Raw genomic sequence first — 17,152 nt, 5'->3', positions numbered from 1 at the left:
TTTGATGGAGACATCCTGTTTAGAGATGAGTGTTCCAAGGTCTCTCACTTGAGTGATTTCTTTTTTTAATGCTCTTTTGGACCAGTAGAAACATCTTACTGGTTCCTTTACTAGCCCATCAGTTAAAAATCTATACCACAGGGCTGGAGAGATGGCTCAGTGGTTAAGAGCACTGACTGCTCTTCCAAAGGTCCTGAGTTTGATTCCCAGCACCCACATGGCAGCTCACAACTGTCTGTAATTCCAATTACAGGGGACCCGACACCCATGGCAAATCACCAATGCACATAAAATAAATAAATAAAAAATAAATAAAAGATTTTTAGAAAAAAAATCTATACCACATATTCATTTTCTATTTTCACAGGGATCATGATGCTATCTCCCTTGAGACACTGTTCTTTAATAACCGATCTCAAGAGTGCTGAAAGCAATCATGCATACATAGCAGTCACAGCATGCAAGGCAGCTAGTGGATAAAAGTCAGCACCTAACAAGCTCTATCTTCACAATCATAGCCCTGTAAGAATCTGCTAAAAGAAAAACTTGCAGTCATTGCTAGGTCCCAAGAATGACAGACTCCCAAGATGAGTATAGATATGATAAAACAAAATTCAAAATACAAGGGCAATAAATGCTGAACATTCATCATTGACAGGACCAAGAGATGCTATTTTGCCCCACTACTACAAGAATTACAGATTTAAATGTAAATAGTGACTCACAAAACTGAAAGAAAGCACAAGTAAATGATTCCCCCTCTTAGAATGAAAAGTTTTAATATGAACAGTGGGAAAAGAAACCTCAAGGGAGACATCAGTATTGTTGACTAATACGTTAAGCTTTACATACCTCAAAGGGTAAAAGACAGATATCTAATCTGTAGTGTGTTGCTATACATAAGATAATGAAAGAATCAGAAATATAATAAACTAACACCTGTGTGAAAGAAATGCTCAATTCCAATAACAGTAAAAGCACGCATAAAAGTGACTCCAACAACAACAACAAAAACAAAAACTCTGAAGACAGAGTTTAAAAAGTGTGCAAAGCAAACACAGTTTGGTAAACAGGAAGTGTCAAAATTGACCAATTTTAATTGTAAGGTGACATGGTCTAATCACAACATAAGTGACTAGTACCTGGTTAACCTTTTACCAACTATCTATACTTTGACTAAAAATTTTCACTTTCAAGGGGGAAAAAAATCTCATCTTTTCTCTTAGAAATAGAAGTAATCCTTTACATCTTTTTGTCTTTCTTGCCTTTTGCTTATATGTAATGTTTTCTAATTTCGTGCTTTTATGGCATATGTGTGTCTATTTCCTGTGTTTTTCTTATGCTTAAAAATTCTAATTTTTGTTTGTTTGCTCATTTGTTTTCTAAATAGAAAGACAAGAAGTATATTCACAGCATGCAGCGGGGAATATTACAATATCTCTTTTTTCTGTTTAAATAAAAATGAAGGCTTTATCTTTAACATAGTAAAACTACATATAACAAAACAGGCACCAAACAAGAATTACAGTTACAATATTTATATCTTCTTTATCTTTTATCATAACTAAGGAATACTGTAACTATAATTACATATTCTTCAACTCCATCAAAGAATCCAGGAGGATATAATATTACCTAAGTAAACAGGAAGTACATTGTAAACAACTTCCAAAACTCTAGAATTGACAGAGACATTTTGCTGTCTGGACAGTCACCCAAAGTTCTAATGTACTGTTGGGGCATCCTTTTTAGGCCTATAGTATTCAGCAGACTTTTCTCTAAAGCAGGAAATGTCAAAGACAGTTCCACCTATATTGGCAGTTTGTCAGTCACTTTCTTCTGTGTCCTGAATGTGTCTAGCAGACTCTTTTATGAAGCAGAAACCTTGAAGTTCTGTCTCATCGTTAGGCAAGTTCAGCAGTCATCTCTATGTGGATCCTGCATGTCCAGTTCACACAGCATACCATCAAGCAGTCCAGGCAAAAGCAGTTTCTTGCCCAAATGGCTAGCCAACTCCATAAGGAGGCTCTTCAATGCCTGCCATTCTCTTGAGTAGATTGGTGCTGTCAGGAGCAGATGTGTCTCATTGTTACAAAAAGTCCTAACTTCTTAAAACATATCAAATGCCATATTCTGAAGGTCTCTGAAAGATTTGAAGACTACCAAACTATATGAAATACATCTATGATTATCTAGAAAATCTAACAAACATGACCACAAGCTTGACTATTATAGATGATTATCTATTAACCTATATTTCCCAATTACACATTACATTGTGCCAATGCAAATCTCTAGAGCATAGCCCCCTTTAAATGTAAACAAACATTTATAAACAATATTTGGGAATTTGAGTATAGTTCTCTAGACTACTTCCTGCTTATTGGAGGAACTGTTAATCAGGTCTTTCATGGTGTATCCTGTGTGGTAGGATCATCTCAAAGTAATTTTTGGGGGTGTTCACGGCAACCTTTCAGGGGGTCTTGGTGCATTAAACCACATTAGCCTGGAATGAATCCACAGGTTCTCATCCTTTGTGGAAACAAAAGAGCCCCTTTTTCAAAACGACAAATCTTTAGATCTATATTTTGAAATCAAGCTACCTTTAAAATATATATGTTGGTTTAGCTTAGCAGCCCATACAATGAAATATCTCTCTGTACTTAGCTCTGTCACAGTCAGAAAACTCAAAGAAAACACAATAATATACAAAATTCAGAATCTCTGTGTATATTGCATCTCTACATGGCCGAGTTGTTTTAAATCTGTTACTTTTTAATATTTATTTTATTATCTTTATGCTTTTAGTCTATGACTGTCTGTACTCTGTCTCTTTAAAGACTGTTTTATTTTTTTTTAATTTTTTTTAGGCATAAGTGTTTATTAAGGAAGAGGGAGAGAGAGGGGAGGGGGAAGAGGAGGAGAGGCAAAACAGAGCTGTTTTATTTTTTTAAATGATTTATTTCTTTTCAAACTCTCTATATTCTTTTTCGGCTCTCTCCCAAGCCTATGTACTTTTATCCAACACTGTGACCCATTTAGAGGTCTTTTTCATCTGAATTTGTCTTATTGTGTATCTGTAATTATTTTCTTACCAGAAATGCTTCATAAAATGCTAAGCTCTTTTTATAAATTTAAGCAGTGCCATTACTAGGGCAAATATGGAAAAAGTGCCTGCTTGCCCATGCCCAGTCCAGCATAGAGCAACTGCTTGCTGCCTCCAATAGCCATGCACAACACCCCATCTCTAGCCACACAGTCGGTCCATGTTGCCACCAAGCAAGCTATAAGCTTGTTGCTCACAAACCCCATTCAAATGCTTGGTCTCCTGAAAGAGCCAGAGATAACACTGGCAGCATGGTTCAGGAAGCTGTTTCAAAATGGCATGGCTTTTTTCTGCTATTGCTGAATCAGGAAAACCTCTCTTAAAGGAGCTGTAGAAATCTGTCAGCAAGCAAAGCCCATTATGAAAAAAAATGTGGCTAAACTTTGTCTTTTAGTGTGTATAATTTCTTTGTAAGCCCTCTCAGGTTTTAAGGGGATTTTAGCTGGCCACGTAGTGTCAATCTGTTGTAATAAGGCTGCTTGTTTGTCCCTGCCTCTCATTCCCCAAATAATCATCCAGAAACCCTATTAATTAAATCACTGCTTTGTCCATTATCTCTAGCTTCTTATTGGCTAACTCTTACATATTAACTTAATCCATTTCTATTAATCTGTGTATCTCCACATGGCTGTTGTTTACCGGCTAAAGTTCTGATGTCTCTCTCTAATGGGGCTTCATGACTTCTCTCTGGCTCTGCCTCCTTTCTTTCAGTATTAAGTTTAGTTTTCCTTGCTTATCTAAGTTCTATCAACAGGCCATGGCAGTTTCTTTATTCACCAATGGTATTCACAGCATGTAGAGGGGAATCCCACATCACCCTTTAATCACAGGGGCCACTGCAGAAGAGGGGTTAGGAAGAATTCAAGACAAGAATAAAGAAAATAGAATTGAAATGCTATCTTTTGAGCAAGGCATAAGCATCGATTATGATTTCACAGCAGCTGTGGCTGCCTATAATAGGCCTATACAATCCTGGGCCTGTCAGCATGTTATCATGGATCAGGAAGCCCTTCTCCTTCCTGCTGAACTTTTGGCTACTGATGGATTCTGGGATAAAGTTGCTCCTTCACTGAGGAGTCTACCAGGCTCCAATGGATAGTGCCTAACCCATAATCACATAGATAATCCAAGTCAAAATCTCTACAAAACCAAAATTAAATAGAACAACAAAAACATCAACAACAACAATAGAATAGTCATGCTTATGGAAAGAGAGCTTTAGGAAGGATTAACAGAGGTGGAAAGGAATTGAAAGGGGATCAGTTTCAGGCATCAGAATGCACACCTTTAATACCTTAAATGTTAAAGTTGTTAATATTTAAATACAAGTTATTTTCTTAAACTCAAAAAATATTATTTTAAAAAAGAAATCAGATCTTTTTGAGTATAGAAGAAATGCTTATTGTGTTCAACTCAGTTTTCTTCTTGGCATAAAACTAACGCTGGACTCTTCCTCCTGCTCCTAGAATGTGATAGTGTACTTTGTGAAAAGGGAGTAAGTAAAGGAAGTAAAGTTGTTTTCCCAGATCTCTGCCCCCTGCTTCCCTAGGTCCTACTGGTTCTACTTTCCTTGGGCATCATGTGCGAAAGCGCCACTTTTGTAATGAGAAAGACAACTAGAAACTTTTCTGATTTCTTATTGGGCTATGCACACTGAATATCATTAATGACATTTTGCCTGGATAGTACAAAGTTATCATTATTATTAGTACCAAAAATTGAGAGCTATGCAATAATTTAACATAATAGATTTGGATTTTTCTTTTCCCTAGTTTGCCTTTCTTGTGTTATACTTCACATATGAGTTCATGTCTTGGACACCTAACAACTTGTGCTTATCTCTAGGGCTTGTTCCATAAATACTGCATATAGAATTAAAATCAGTTTTCCAGGTCAAGAGGAGGACATGGCACTTAAGTTTTAGGAGTTTTAATTCATAAAAGCCAAGATCTATTATGTAATTTTTAATGGATTCCTTAAGGCCATTGATTTTAGTAGTAGTTAGTTGAGTAAATACTAATTTATATGTGGTGGACTTTCAGTTCTGATATACCAGGTGATTGCCCAAGGGAGAAAATGTTTAAAAGCTACTTAGTATGTGGCTGTTTTAGGGCTATAATCAACCAAATATTCAGTAATTTAGGCAGCAAACCCAGAAAGTTGGCAACACCTCAGGTTCACTTAATAACTGTGACTGGGCCATAGTTAAAAAGCAGTGTTTAACAGGCGGCCTCTTGAGGAAAAGCCAAAGGCCCAAGGACGGAGCTGCTGGTTTGATGAGCGTCCCTTGCTCTACTGGCCCAGGGTGAGTTAGCGTTGCAGTGGAGTTTGAGGAGAGATTCTTGAAGACTGAAGAAATTGTTGTGCCATTTAATCTTCTTCTGTTCAGCATCTTGCTTTTGGTTCTTGTTTTTAGTGATCAGAAGGAAATGCACCTGGCTCTTGTAAAAAGACAGATTGTCCAACTGAGGATGTTCCCCAGGGGATTAAAGCTCCAAGAAACTCAACTAGAACCATCTGCCTAGAGGGTGTAGGAATGCCATGGGCTTCCATCAGGAAAGCGGCAGTTTCAAGCCAGTGAAGGGCTGTGATTTTAAGTCTGTGTGCCAAGGGAAATTAGTCAATGAATTCAGAGGCTGGAGGCAGAGTGATGAAAGCAATTAACACCTTTCCTACTAATGGCAAAAAGCACTTGGGTGGTAGTTTCTGGAGCTCAGGAGAGAGACATAAGCACTGATAAAATTGTCATCTAAATTAAATTTAAAAAGTCAGCAAAAAAAAAAAAAAACCTAAGGACAGGTGCTTTTGTTTGACACATTTATTCAATGTAAAAACTTATTTATCTAGTGTTCTGTTGCTCACAGAAAAGAATTTTACTATATATATTAATATATGCTAAAATACATAATAGTTTATGTATATTATATAAAAACATCTAGACAATTATCTGAAAATAATAAAAAGCACTTGGGTGGTAGTTTCTGGAGCTCAGGAGAGAGACATAAGCACTGATAAAATTGTCATCTAAATTAAAAAAAAAAAAACAGCAAAAAAAAAAAAAAACCTAAGGACAGGTGCTTTTGTTTGACACATTTATTCAATGTAAAAACTTATTTATCTAGTGTTCTGTTGCTCACAGAAAAGAATTTTACTATATATATTAATATATGCTAAAATACATAATAGTTTATGTATATTATATAAAAACATCTAGACAATTATCTGAAAATAATAAAATGGTTGCCAGGCTCGTTCACTCATGCACCTGCCCACAGTCACTGCCCTGGAGACCTAGGGTCAGTATGTTGATGCACAGCTAAGAATGCTCAGAATTAATGCACCCCCCCCCAAGGGGAGAGCGGCAAGCCATGCCAACACTTGTGGTAGCTGTCAGTTACAGATTTTAGCTTTCCATACTTCTAGTGCTTGAGAGCCTAAAGAATTTCCAAGTTAACCTCCAAAGTTTCTGAGGTTATTTTTGGCCCCATTCTTCATTTCTTTAGCAAATATTTAATATTCTGTGTATTCACTCTACAGATGTCATTGAGCACCTACCACATATGGCCATAGTGGCTAGCACCGGCAATGCAAAGGTAAAAACAGCCCGAAAACGTTCCTACTTTGCTCTTTACTGTTTATGATTTGTAAGTTTTGTTCCATGTGATCCGTTGGGCAGATGGACGTCATAGAGAGATTCCTGAGAATAAAGGAATAAAGGCTACCTTACAGCTTTTTCACCTCTCCCATAATGGCCCAAGCAAATAAGGAGAAACTGGCGATTTCCCAACCAGAAACATCACGACGTTTATTCCTGGGAGGGTTTTCCAGGAGTCTTGGAACCTGGACCGCACTTTTTTGTCTCTTTGTATAATTTTAAGAATTAAACTGTGAACTAAGACGCTTTAAATCAAGACTTTTGACTTAAAATCAGTTCCAGGGAAAGGAATGTGGTTCCTTTATGCGCAGACAACGAAACAACAGCTAGGGAGATGTTATTGTGCAAGGCAGCTCCTTGTTAGGGGTACACGGTTGGGATCAGCCTTCGGAGGAGGAGGGGCCCTGACACGTAAAGAAACCAGATATGCATCCTGCTAAAGCAATGCACCATGCATATCTCATGTGCATTGATTATTTTGCTATCAGCCACTTTGTGATCAGCTATAACCAAATTAGGCTCTAGCTCACAATTTTTTTTGGAGGACTGGGTGAGGTGAGAGTTTCTGAAAAATTCCTTAGGGATATACACATTCTCAAAGCTGTGTTGAAGATCAGACTAGTTGGAGAACCGAAGGCATCAACTCACAGTCTGCTCCCCAAATAGAACCACACCTCAGAGCCTCTTTGCTCTGTTTTCACCGCACCCTGACCTGCTGTGACTTTCCTCCCATGCTGTTCTGGTCTATGCCCTCTATCCACCCGACACAGGGCTTCAATCCTGTTATTTCCTTGCACAAGCCTTGCCCTGTTTCTCCATTTCCTAGCAAGAGCAGAGCAAGGTGCTCATCAGTCCTCCGGACTCAAGCCGTGCTCTATCCGCACTGTACCCACCTAGGTGAAGCAGTAGCACATCCAACTATTAATTTCCTTGGTCTGTCTTCCCCTCTCCCACTGGGCAACTTCAATCTCTAACCATCCTACTCCCAGTTTAAGAGTTCGTCCCTCACTCTAACCAGACATTTCCTCTTATCCCCTCACCAGCCTGCCGCCAGCTTCAGGCCCAAGATGGAAGGTTCTCCCTTCTTTCTCTGTACTATAAAGGTGGTAGCTCAGTCTGTGAGTTAAGTCTTTCTTACTACTGACTGGGTGTGTTCACAGGCTTGTTTCCTCCAAATAAATTAAAGACAAGACAACGGAGACTAAAAACACCCACAAACAGCCAGAGGACAAAGGTTGAGATCTTTCTCATCTTTCTCTCCCCCTTAGTGCCTCATAATTATTGAATTTTGAGTGTCATTGATTGAGTCTCCTGATAATCATGCCATCTTAAACTTGCACGCAAGCTATCTGAGTGTGTTCAAAAATCAAAACTACATTCTAACTTGATATTCTCACGGAGAACACCTGACATTATATAGTTCTTTGACTTCAGAAAAAAAAAACTGAAAATATAGATGGAAATAAACTCTCTCTTATAACTCTCTAACCTCGTCTGCCTTATCTCCTTGGTGGAACATTCTTGCTTTTGTGCACCCTGTTATTCTAAGACTCTAAAGCAAACTGTCTTGTGCTAGTAGCTTTTAAAAGTAAAAGAAAAAAAAATGCCTCCTCCCCGTCTCATTTGTTCAGATAATGCAGAGGACTGAGAGCAAAGAGCTTCCACTCAGCCCCTCTAAGATAACACACTGGAAACATTTTGGTGGGTGTGAATCATTCAGACAAGCATTCTTCACTCAAAAATAGAAACTTGTCTTATTTGTTCCAGATGTTATACAGCTGCAGGGAGGTTAAAGCCAGTGGTCTTGTTTTCAGTGCAACCAAACTCTTAACAGCATTTGGAATTTCCTAACCCATGAACTCTTATTACTTGTTCTAAGACCTGCACATTTTTCCTTTTCTGACTGCTTCCATTCACAAACAACTGTTTCGTGGGAACTAAGCTTCAGAATTAATGAGGCTACATCTGTTGTGCAAAGGAAACACATCCTGTTTACCACTGTTTCTACCTTTTCTTGATCGTGACTTCTTTAATTTGAGGCATCAAGTGTTTTGGAAGTGTCTGAAGGAAAATAGGAGGGATGAGCCCTGTCCTCACAGGGCTTCGCAGCCCCTGACCTGTCCGAATTATAGGATGTTCATTTTTAAGAAATTGAAAGTAAAATGATTATGAGAAATACTAAATAAATATAGAAATACGATTCCCATAATTTGTAGTTATTAAAACATGTACTTTATCATAGTTCTTTGTTCCCTGAAAGTGTTATGTTGGGATCTCGTGAAATACAAAATAGTGGGGCCCTTGTAATGGTGAATACAAATTGTGTAGGGGACACAAATGCTAATTTAATGCCTAGACTATAAAAATTCAAATCTGAGTTATTCTATTTATACTTGGGAAGAGAGTAACCAGACCTCTTAGGTTACCGCTTTTCCAGGACAAAGGTTCCTGAACTGTGGGACATTGGCAAGCATGGAATCATGAAGTTCATTCTTCTTGGGCTGAGCCGAGCCCAAGTCTGAGCATTAAGCTGGTGTATTTCAGAGATTTAAGAGATCGGAGTAAAACAAATCGAACAACAAACACAAACCCTTCACTTCTGTCTCTGTCAACAGACAGGAAGACGACGGGAGTCTATCAAGGCAATGTGGTTGAGTGAGTAGTGGCCTACCAGTTTGTCTCTTGATATTGAGGCCAGGGTTTCTTTCTAGAAAGTCTGACATTAATTTCATCTTTCTGGAGATCAAAAAGATAAAATTAATCACAGTTCAAACTTTCAAAATTAAGAGATTATTCAGGCATCGACAGATGTCTCTATGACTCATTCTTGACTCTCACTAATTATGAATTGTTCTTTCTCCAAGATTTAGAAACCTTTTCCTTCAAATTAATTCTTTTTCTAAAAAATGAGGAATTGTTTCATGCATTGTTGATGAAGCTTGTGAGACCTAATGAATGATTTTTCAAATGGGGAAATTTTGTAAAGTATGTTCAGGTAATTGTATGCATCAATTCCTAAGGGCCCATAAAACTCCTTTCATGACACACATCCTTAAAGTATACCAATAACCTGAACAGAGCCCCAGTATAGATCAAATACGTTAATTATTATGTTGTTCAAATTTATTTGAACACCTTTTCCACCAAACCATAATGTTGTTGTTAATAATTTGAGGTTTTCCTTAGATATACACCTTAACTTCCAGAAGAAAGCCCTCTGTGAGTGCTCCCTATTCGGCTTTCTGTACGAACATCATCTACTTCCATCCTGACGTCGTACACCGGAGGTGCTGCTAGAGGGAAGGCCTTTTACCGAATTCATTCTTCTCAGAGATTCCTCATAAATGTGGCCCCACAGAGTTTTCATTTCCTCATTTGTGATAAAGAAAGGAGTAGCATTTCCTCTACAGGATATAGCACTGGATAAAAGCTCCTTAGCTATGCATCCAATGTCTCCTTTCCTGGTCCCAGAACCCATGTTTCCAAGTAGTTGCATGGGGACCTAAAAGAAACAAAACACAGCCAAGACTTTCAGACCACATCCAGCTACACATGAGCCACAGAACTCGAGAGAACATACATGCATAAACTTTTGGGAAATTTTTTTCAAAGGCAGCAAGATCACAACTTTTATATGTTTTTATGCCTCTCCAGTGGTCTGTTTTGCCTATGCCTGGAGACCATCTGGGCTCCAGGATAGCTCACACTCAAGGTCCAACCTTGGGTACTACTGTCTAGATTGACAGGCTGAAGAAAAACAGCTTCTGTTCAGCTGGATCTGCTCTTCCATACGAATGTGAACACAACCAACGCTATTTCTTGCACAGTTTCATTCAGTCATTCTTTGGACCCTTAGCTACTGAGCACTTTGTACATGACAGAATCTGTATTAAGGGAACGTGAAATAAGTTTTTGACTTTATATCTCTAAAACCTTTAGAAAAAGATTTAAAACCCACTAGCCTATGCTTAGCCTTTGGTGCAGCTTTGCCTCTTTCACATGGATATCACACAATTCTTTTTTTTTAACATTTATTTATTTATTTATTTATTTATTATATATACAATATTCTTTCTACATGTATGCCTGCAGGCCAGAAGAGGGCACCAGACCTCATTACAGATGGTTGTGAGCCACCATGTGGTTGCCGGGAATTGAACTCAGGACCTTTGGAAGAGCAGGCAATGCTCTTAACCGCTGAGCCATCTCTCCAGCCCTATCACACAATTCTTATGTTTCGCATTCTGGAATATTGTTTCCTTTGTCTTTTGATTTTAGACTGTCATAGGAATGACCAACACCAACAACAAACCCAAGTAAAAAACAAAGGCAAAAAGTTATTAATGAGTTAATAAACACTCAAACAACCCCAGCATATAACAATGTTACTCAAAGGTTTAACTTTTATCCCTAAATATACAAGTGGTGATCAAAATTCTTAAAGCCTTTTTAACTTTTGAAAATATGTAAGATGTAAATATTTGCCCTTGATAAAATTCAAAGTACCAAAGGACATGTCTTTAAAATATTTTAATGAAACATTTTCTAAAGTAACACTTAGAAGCACAGTAACAGGTGTATTTGTTTGTCAATTTTTGTTATCATTTGACAGGGTCTCTCTGGCCAAGGCTGCTCTAGAACTCACCGTGTACCTCAAGCTGATCTTATTTCACAGCAATCCTCTGTCTGAGTCTCCAAGTTGCTGAGATTATAGATAAAAACCATAATGCCAGGTTCAGCCCATTACCACCATGGTGGGGCATGGCAGCATGCAGGCAGGCATGGTGTGGGAAAGGTAGCTGAGTTCTATAGCTTGTCCAGGCAACAGGAAGTGATCTGGGACATTGGGTGTGGCTTGAGCATATATGAAACCCAAAACTCACCTCCACAGTGACACACTTCCTCCAACAAAGTCACACCTCCTAATATTGCCATTCCCTTTGGGGGCATTTTCTTTAAAAGCACCACATGGGTATAAAAACAAGGTTAAGAATCTCCCTCTACTAATGATCAGAGTGAACAGATTATCCAATATCTCCAATCTAACTATGCTTAGTAGGGATTGAAGTAGAACTTCTACTTCATGGATATCACACAATTCTTATGTTTCTCATTCTGGAATATTGTTTCTTTTCTTGGGAAGTAGAACTTGGGATTGTTCTACTTCAATCCTAAGTTCTATTTCATTCCCACATAAACTCTTTCTTCTCATAATCCACCAAACAAACTTTGGAGGAATGCCTCCCTCCGTCTCTCCCTTTCTCTCTCTCTCCCATCCTCCCTCTCTTCTTCCTTTCTTCCCTCCCCCTATTCTCTTTCTCTTCTCTCCTTGTCTCTTCTTTCTTTTTGAATGCTCATGTTTCAAAGAAATTATTCACTTCTAAGATAGAAAACAAACATACAAAACTCCCAAGCCATAAGGGTGTCAGACATTTAAAAATTTTTTTTGACTAAGTAGAAACACAACACATTTTGAAGAAACAGATAAGTTACAATTACCTTTGGGTCAACGTTGAGGATTTTCCTGTCTCTTTTATATTTAAAAAGTAATCCTTCAGGGTTGTCAGCCATCACTTGGTAATTGGGACTTGAATTGCAAACAGCAATATGGTTGTCCCAGTTGTAAAAGCTGTAAAAGTAAATATTTATAAAGAATTAGGATGTCTAACACATTAAAATGATACACACTTCTGAAAATATTTGGGGCAGTTCATCCTCAAGAATAACCATGGCGAACACATCTGAGGTTTGAATTCTAGCTGAAATATTATGAGATGTTATTCTCAATCATTTAGGTACATACTTATAATGATTTTACATGATTTCCTGGTTTGGACACTGTAAGACATAGGACTTATTCTAGTATTACATTCACAGGAAGTCACGGAGAAAATTGATGCAATTTAAGATTATTTTTTCCATGGTAGACTCTTCAGGGTATAAAAAGACTGTTTAGTGGGAAGAAGGGCAGACAAAGTCACCTCTTTCCATTCAAAACAAGTTCACATTGACTTATTTTTTCCAGTGTTTCTGTTTCAATTCATTTCCCAGGGAGTGGAGGAACTGTACGTTTGATTGCTTATCATATGACAGACATGTTTTGTTGTATTCAAGAGGATATCCATATGAAGATGTTCTCATCTCCAATGACAGGAGGCTAGACAAGGTGACCAGCATGGTCAAGGTCTTCCTAGTCCTATAGATAACATTCCCGGTCAAACTTGTGTGTTTCAAAGCATACACATGCTCTTTCAACTGTCTAACTATTCTTTCATTTTACTTTCAAAAACAGGGTATGGAGGACTTCTAGCTTTTTCCACTTCTTGCTTTTGCTTGTCAATACTGAATACAATACTGCCCTTTGAACTGAAAGAATCTTCAGTACATTTTCTTTAATGTGTGTTGTTCTTATCAAGACACTTTTTTAATGTTATGCTTGCTTTTAAAATTACAAAGATCAAGGTAAGTGTATGTTGGAGACTGTGGACCCCCAGAACTTGAATTACCTGTGGCCCCCTTGTCTGCTGGAGTAAACAACTTGTTATGCTTGCAGCTGCTCTGAGCAAAATAATTTGTTTTCCTGTATTTGCAGCTGCTCAGAGCACGAGACAGGGGAATGGTTTCTGGTGGCTGCAGCTGAAGGATTCCAAGAGCTACGGTGTGGNCTCTCTCTCTCTCTCTCTCTCTCTCTCTCTCTCTCTCTCTCTCTCTCTCTCTGTGTTTCAATCTCCACCCAGCCCCTTGCCCACTTGCCAACTGTACCAGGCTTTGGCCTGTAGTGCAGGTGTAGTGAGTTACAAGTGTACAGTTTATAGGCCTATCTATTTTTCAAATATTTGTAGTATATACTTTAATTTTTTAAAAAAGTTTCATTTTGTGTTAGTCCAGGAATATGGGGAGGGTCTAGGTGTCAGATCCCTTACAGCTGTAGTTACAAGTGGTTGTGACCTGTTTGAGAACAGATCCAGGGTCCTCTGTAAAGCAGTACATGTTCTTTCTTGTTGAGCCATCTCTAAAGGCCTTGCCCTACATAGTTTTAATTAGTTTCCCCATATTCTACATCCGTGTTGTTTGGCCCACTACTCTTCCTTCTTTTGAACAAGATGTCTTCACCGATTAAATTCTCTCTTAATTGTTCCATTGTTTGGGGGACCTCGGTATTGCCTTTGTGTCTGAAAACAGTAACTTGCCAGCACCCAGAACTGCTTGCACAGATCCTGTGCTTTTGTCATTGGGCAGGTAGAGTTTGATGAGAATGGCTGCCCTTTCTGAGGCGGGGTGAGAAGTAATGGCTTCCAATCACTGCTCTGCTTTAGTCGGCTCTTCAGGGAGCATCAGGAAGCCCCTGTTTGAATTGGGGCATCTCACCCTCCAGCTAGTACTCGGGAGTAACACAACATGATAGGTAAAGTCTCTAACAGGACCAGGGCAACAGAGGAAAGGCTGAGTTCTAGGGACCTAGTGGCAAAGGCTTAGCCACATCTTGGCAGCTAATTTTACACTGCCTCCTCCCAGACTTGGTTTTCAAATTCAGTTTCACCTGAAGAAAGAAGATAATTTGACCTCACCTTATTGACTTTCAGTTAAGAGATTGTGAGATTAGAATAGGGGGACATGTTGTGCCTTTCAACTTGACATATGTGTCTAAATAATTATTTATGAGATATAGAGATATAGATAATCCCATCACGGCTCCTGAGTCATAACTGTGCATACAGTGGCATGGCTTATATCACACATTCCGATCTTGTTGCTCAGACCTCAGGTTAAGCCTTATGGAAACCCAGGCAGACTTTATTAAAAATACTCTTTATACAAAAATTGAATTTATATGGTGCATGGTGCTTTTGATGAAACAATTTGGTTTGTCAATACTTTTTCCTCCTAAGTAGCTTTAATTTTCTGCCAACTCTCATGGCTAATGATCAGCATTTGATAGAGAGAATTACTTAACAACACCTCCTGGATCCTGCTGTAAGCCCAATGAAGTACTTCAGTTTCTCACCAACCCCACCTGGAAATGGAGACCTGACGAGGAAAGGGCAGCCCCTAGGATTAAGAGTCCAGCCTGTTGCTCACTTGCCCAACTTCCTTCTGCTGAGAAGGCTTTGGGAAGCTCTTCCACAGAGGCTAACCAGTCACCACCATACAAATGTTTCATTTCTTTGTGGGCAATCCTCCAGACTATAATTCAGCTCTTGCCCTCTGTGCAACCACGTGATAGATGTTTAGCTAATGAGGCATATGCAGAAGCCACATTTGCCACTTTTGATAGGTCTATTGTTTCCTTCCTGCCTGCGGAAATGGGGAATGAGAGGAAGCCAGGTGCTAAAGATATGTGGAGTTTCATGAAACACAAGGGCCAAAGCTTGAGCTGGCTAGGAACATACTAGCACAAATGGCTTGGCATGCCTCTATGTTTGAAAATGCAAAAAAGAAAATCATATACAATCTAGGGCTCCAATATGTGGGTACTTGTTAGTGTTACTTACCAACTCATCCCTTCTTTTGCAATGATTAGCGATGCTTCTGTTATCATAAAATATTTAAAAGCGATAATGTGTATTTTGAAATGCTTCATGCTCTGTTCATACCAGTATTAAAAAAAGATGTTTAGTCCAAAATTGTAGCATATTTAATGTTTGATGAATCAAACTCTACGTCACTGTGAACCTTACTAAAATAAAAATTATGTCTGGTTTTTCCCTCCAAGTTTTATTTTAATGATTTGAAATTAATTGTATAGTCTCTGCTCTATGATTTAAATCTCTATTGTCAATATATCTAGGCTTTTCGGCCTACAACTGCTGAGAGCCACCATGGGAGTATACAGAAGGTGACAATTAGTGTTTAGCAGGTCGACCCATCAGATGCATGATTCCCTGGTGGGGAGCCCCACCTGGAAAGGTCATGGGGTCACTGACTGAGGAAACCAGTTACTCCTGTCTGTAATTTCTCTCTTGAGTCACTTCATTTCTTCCCTAAGAACTTCATTTCTTCCCTAAGAACAGCTTTGTGTGTATTCCCACTGCATGTGTGTTTCTCTCATGAAAATAGTCCATCTCCTGGGCACACATGTAGCTGTGGATGGTCAGAAGGAAGATTTCTACTAGCTGAATAATTTTGATGAATGGAACCAATACTAGGCTATTTTACATTGCTAAGACTGACAAGATTCTCATTCACAAAGACAGCCTGTTACACACATGTTAACTTTAGACTCCATAGCAAATTCAAATCAGGCTGGTTGCCCTTGGAGACAATATCTGGTTGCCCCAAGAGACAAATACATGAGGTCATTCTCCCAGGTGCTGTTTATTGCTGATCCAAGGTCAGAGTTTGAAGCAACTTTAGACATGACTCCCTGTAGCAATGGACCTTTCTGCACGTACTCCCCAACGTCAAGGTTCAGCCAATCGTTATGATCTGGGAGCCCTCACCAACTTAGAGCTACGTGCAAGGCCATGGTTGCTCACTGGCCGGTCATCGTGACGTTCCTAGCCTGAGAGAAAGAAACTACGTGTCTTATCTTGGGTTTTGAGAATGGGTCGGGGCCCTGAAAACGTGACTTAAAAATGTCCAGAGTGTGGCTGTGAGGGAAGCAGAGGCAGCAGTGGCGATGCAGAATGAGAAAGAAGAGGAGCGGCCATGTTGAGAGAAGGCCGCGGTGGAGAGAGAGAAGTGTGAGAGACGGGGAAGAAGAAGCACGACGGAAGTGTGAGAGCGTGAGCGCGTAAGAGACGGAGTGAATGAGTGTGAGCGTGAGTGTGAGTGTGTACGTAAAGAGATTGTCAAGTAAGAGAGATTACTTAAGGCGCAGTAAAGAGGACGTTACCATCAGTAACCATCCAGGTTCCTTTTTCCTCTCAGAAAGAAGTAGTCTAACCCTTAGATAGACAAAACTTTTTCCTAAGCTATGGCTACGTTCGTGGGTTTTCTTCTTTACCCTGGTGTTGACTGGAGGCTGGTTTTACCACGTTCTACCAAGTCAGTTTTATGCAACAAATGCCCGGTGGAAAAACCAGTTCATATTAGTTGGATGAATGACTTAGGCAAGAAGAATTTAAATTTCAGGTTATTCTTTGGAGTTTTAAATATTTCCATTGTTCTATATATCATTATTATGAACTGGGTAAGTACTTGCTATATCTTCCGGATGATGTTTATTTTCTAAGGGTGTATATTCTTATACAAATGTTTATTTTGCATACAGCTATTCTGAAGTAAGTTTCTTATTCTAACTCTTTCTCCCATTTGATTCTCTGGATTCCGGGTGATGGTAACACTACTAATTATATAACATCCTTATTCCCAATGTGAATCTCCTAAAATTTTCAAATGTTATTAAGTCAACAAAGATTCTAGAAAAAATAATTATATAAACTAAAAAT

At 38.8% G+C, this 17,152-nt stretch overlaps 1 protein-coding gene across 1 annotated transcript in view; it reads right to left on the bottom strand.

Moving 5' to 3' along the window:
• The window catches only part of Cfap299 (cilia and flagella associated protein 299), a 447,243-nt gene that overhangs the window by 5,552 nt on the left and 424,539 nt on the right, over window positions 1-17,152 (bottom strand). The window contains exon 5 of the mRNA XM_050150032.1: window positions 12,261-12,390. Within this exon, the coding sequence (XP_050005989.1) occupies window positions 12,261-12,390 (130 nt within the window). The remainder of the gene's footprint in view (window positions 1-12,260; window positions 12,391-17,152) is intronic.

The sequence above is a fragment of the Alexandromys fortis genome, unplaced genomic scaffold (assembly GCF_014885135.2).
Source record: "Alexandromys fortis isolate MF-2015 unplaced genomic scaffold, M_Fortis_MF-2015_v1.1 scaffold_0, whole genome shotgun sequence".
Taxonomy (NCBI): domain Eukaryota; kingdom Metazoa; phylum Chordata; class Mammalia; order Rodentia; family Cricetidae; genus Alexandromys; species Alexandromys fortis.
This window is presented reverse-complemented; position numbering and strand designations above follow the sequence as displayed.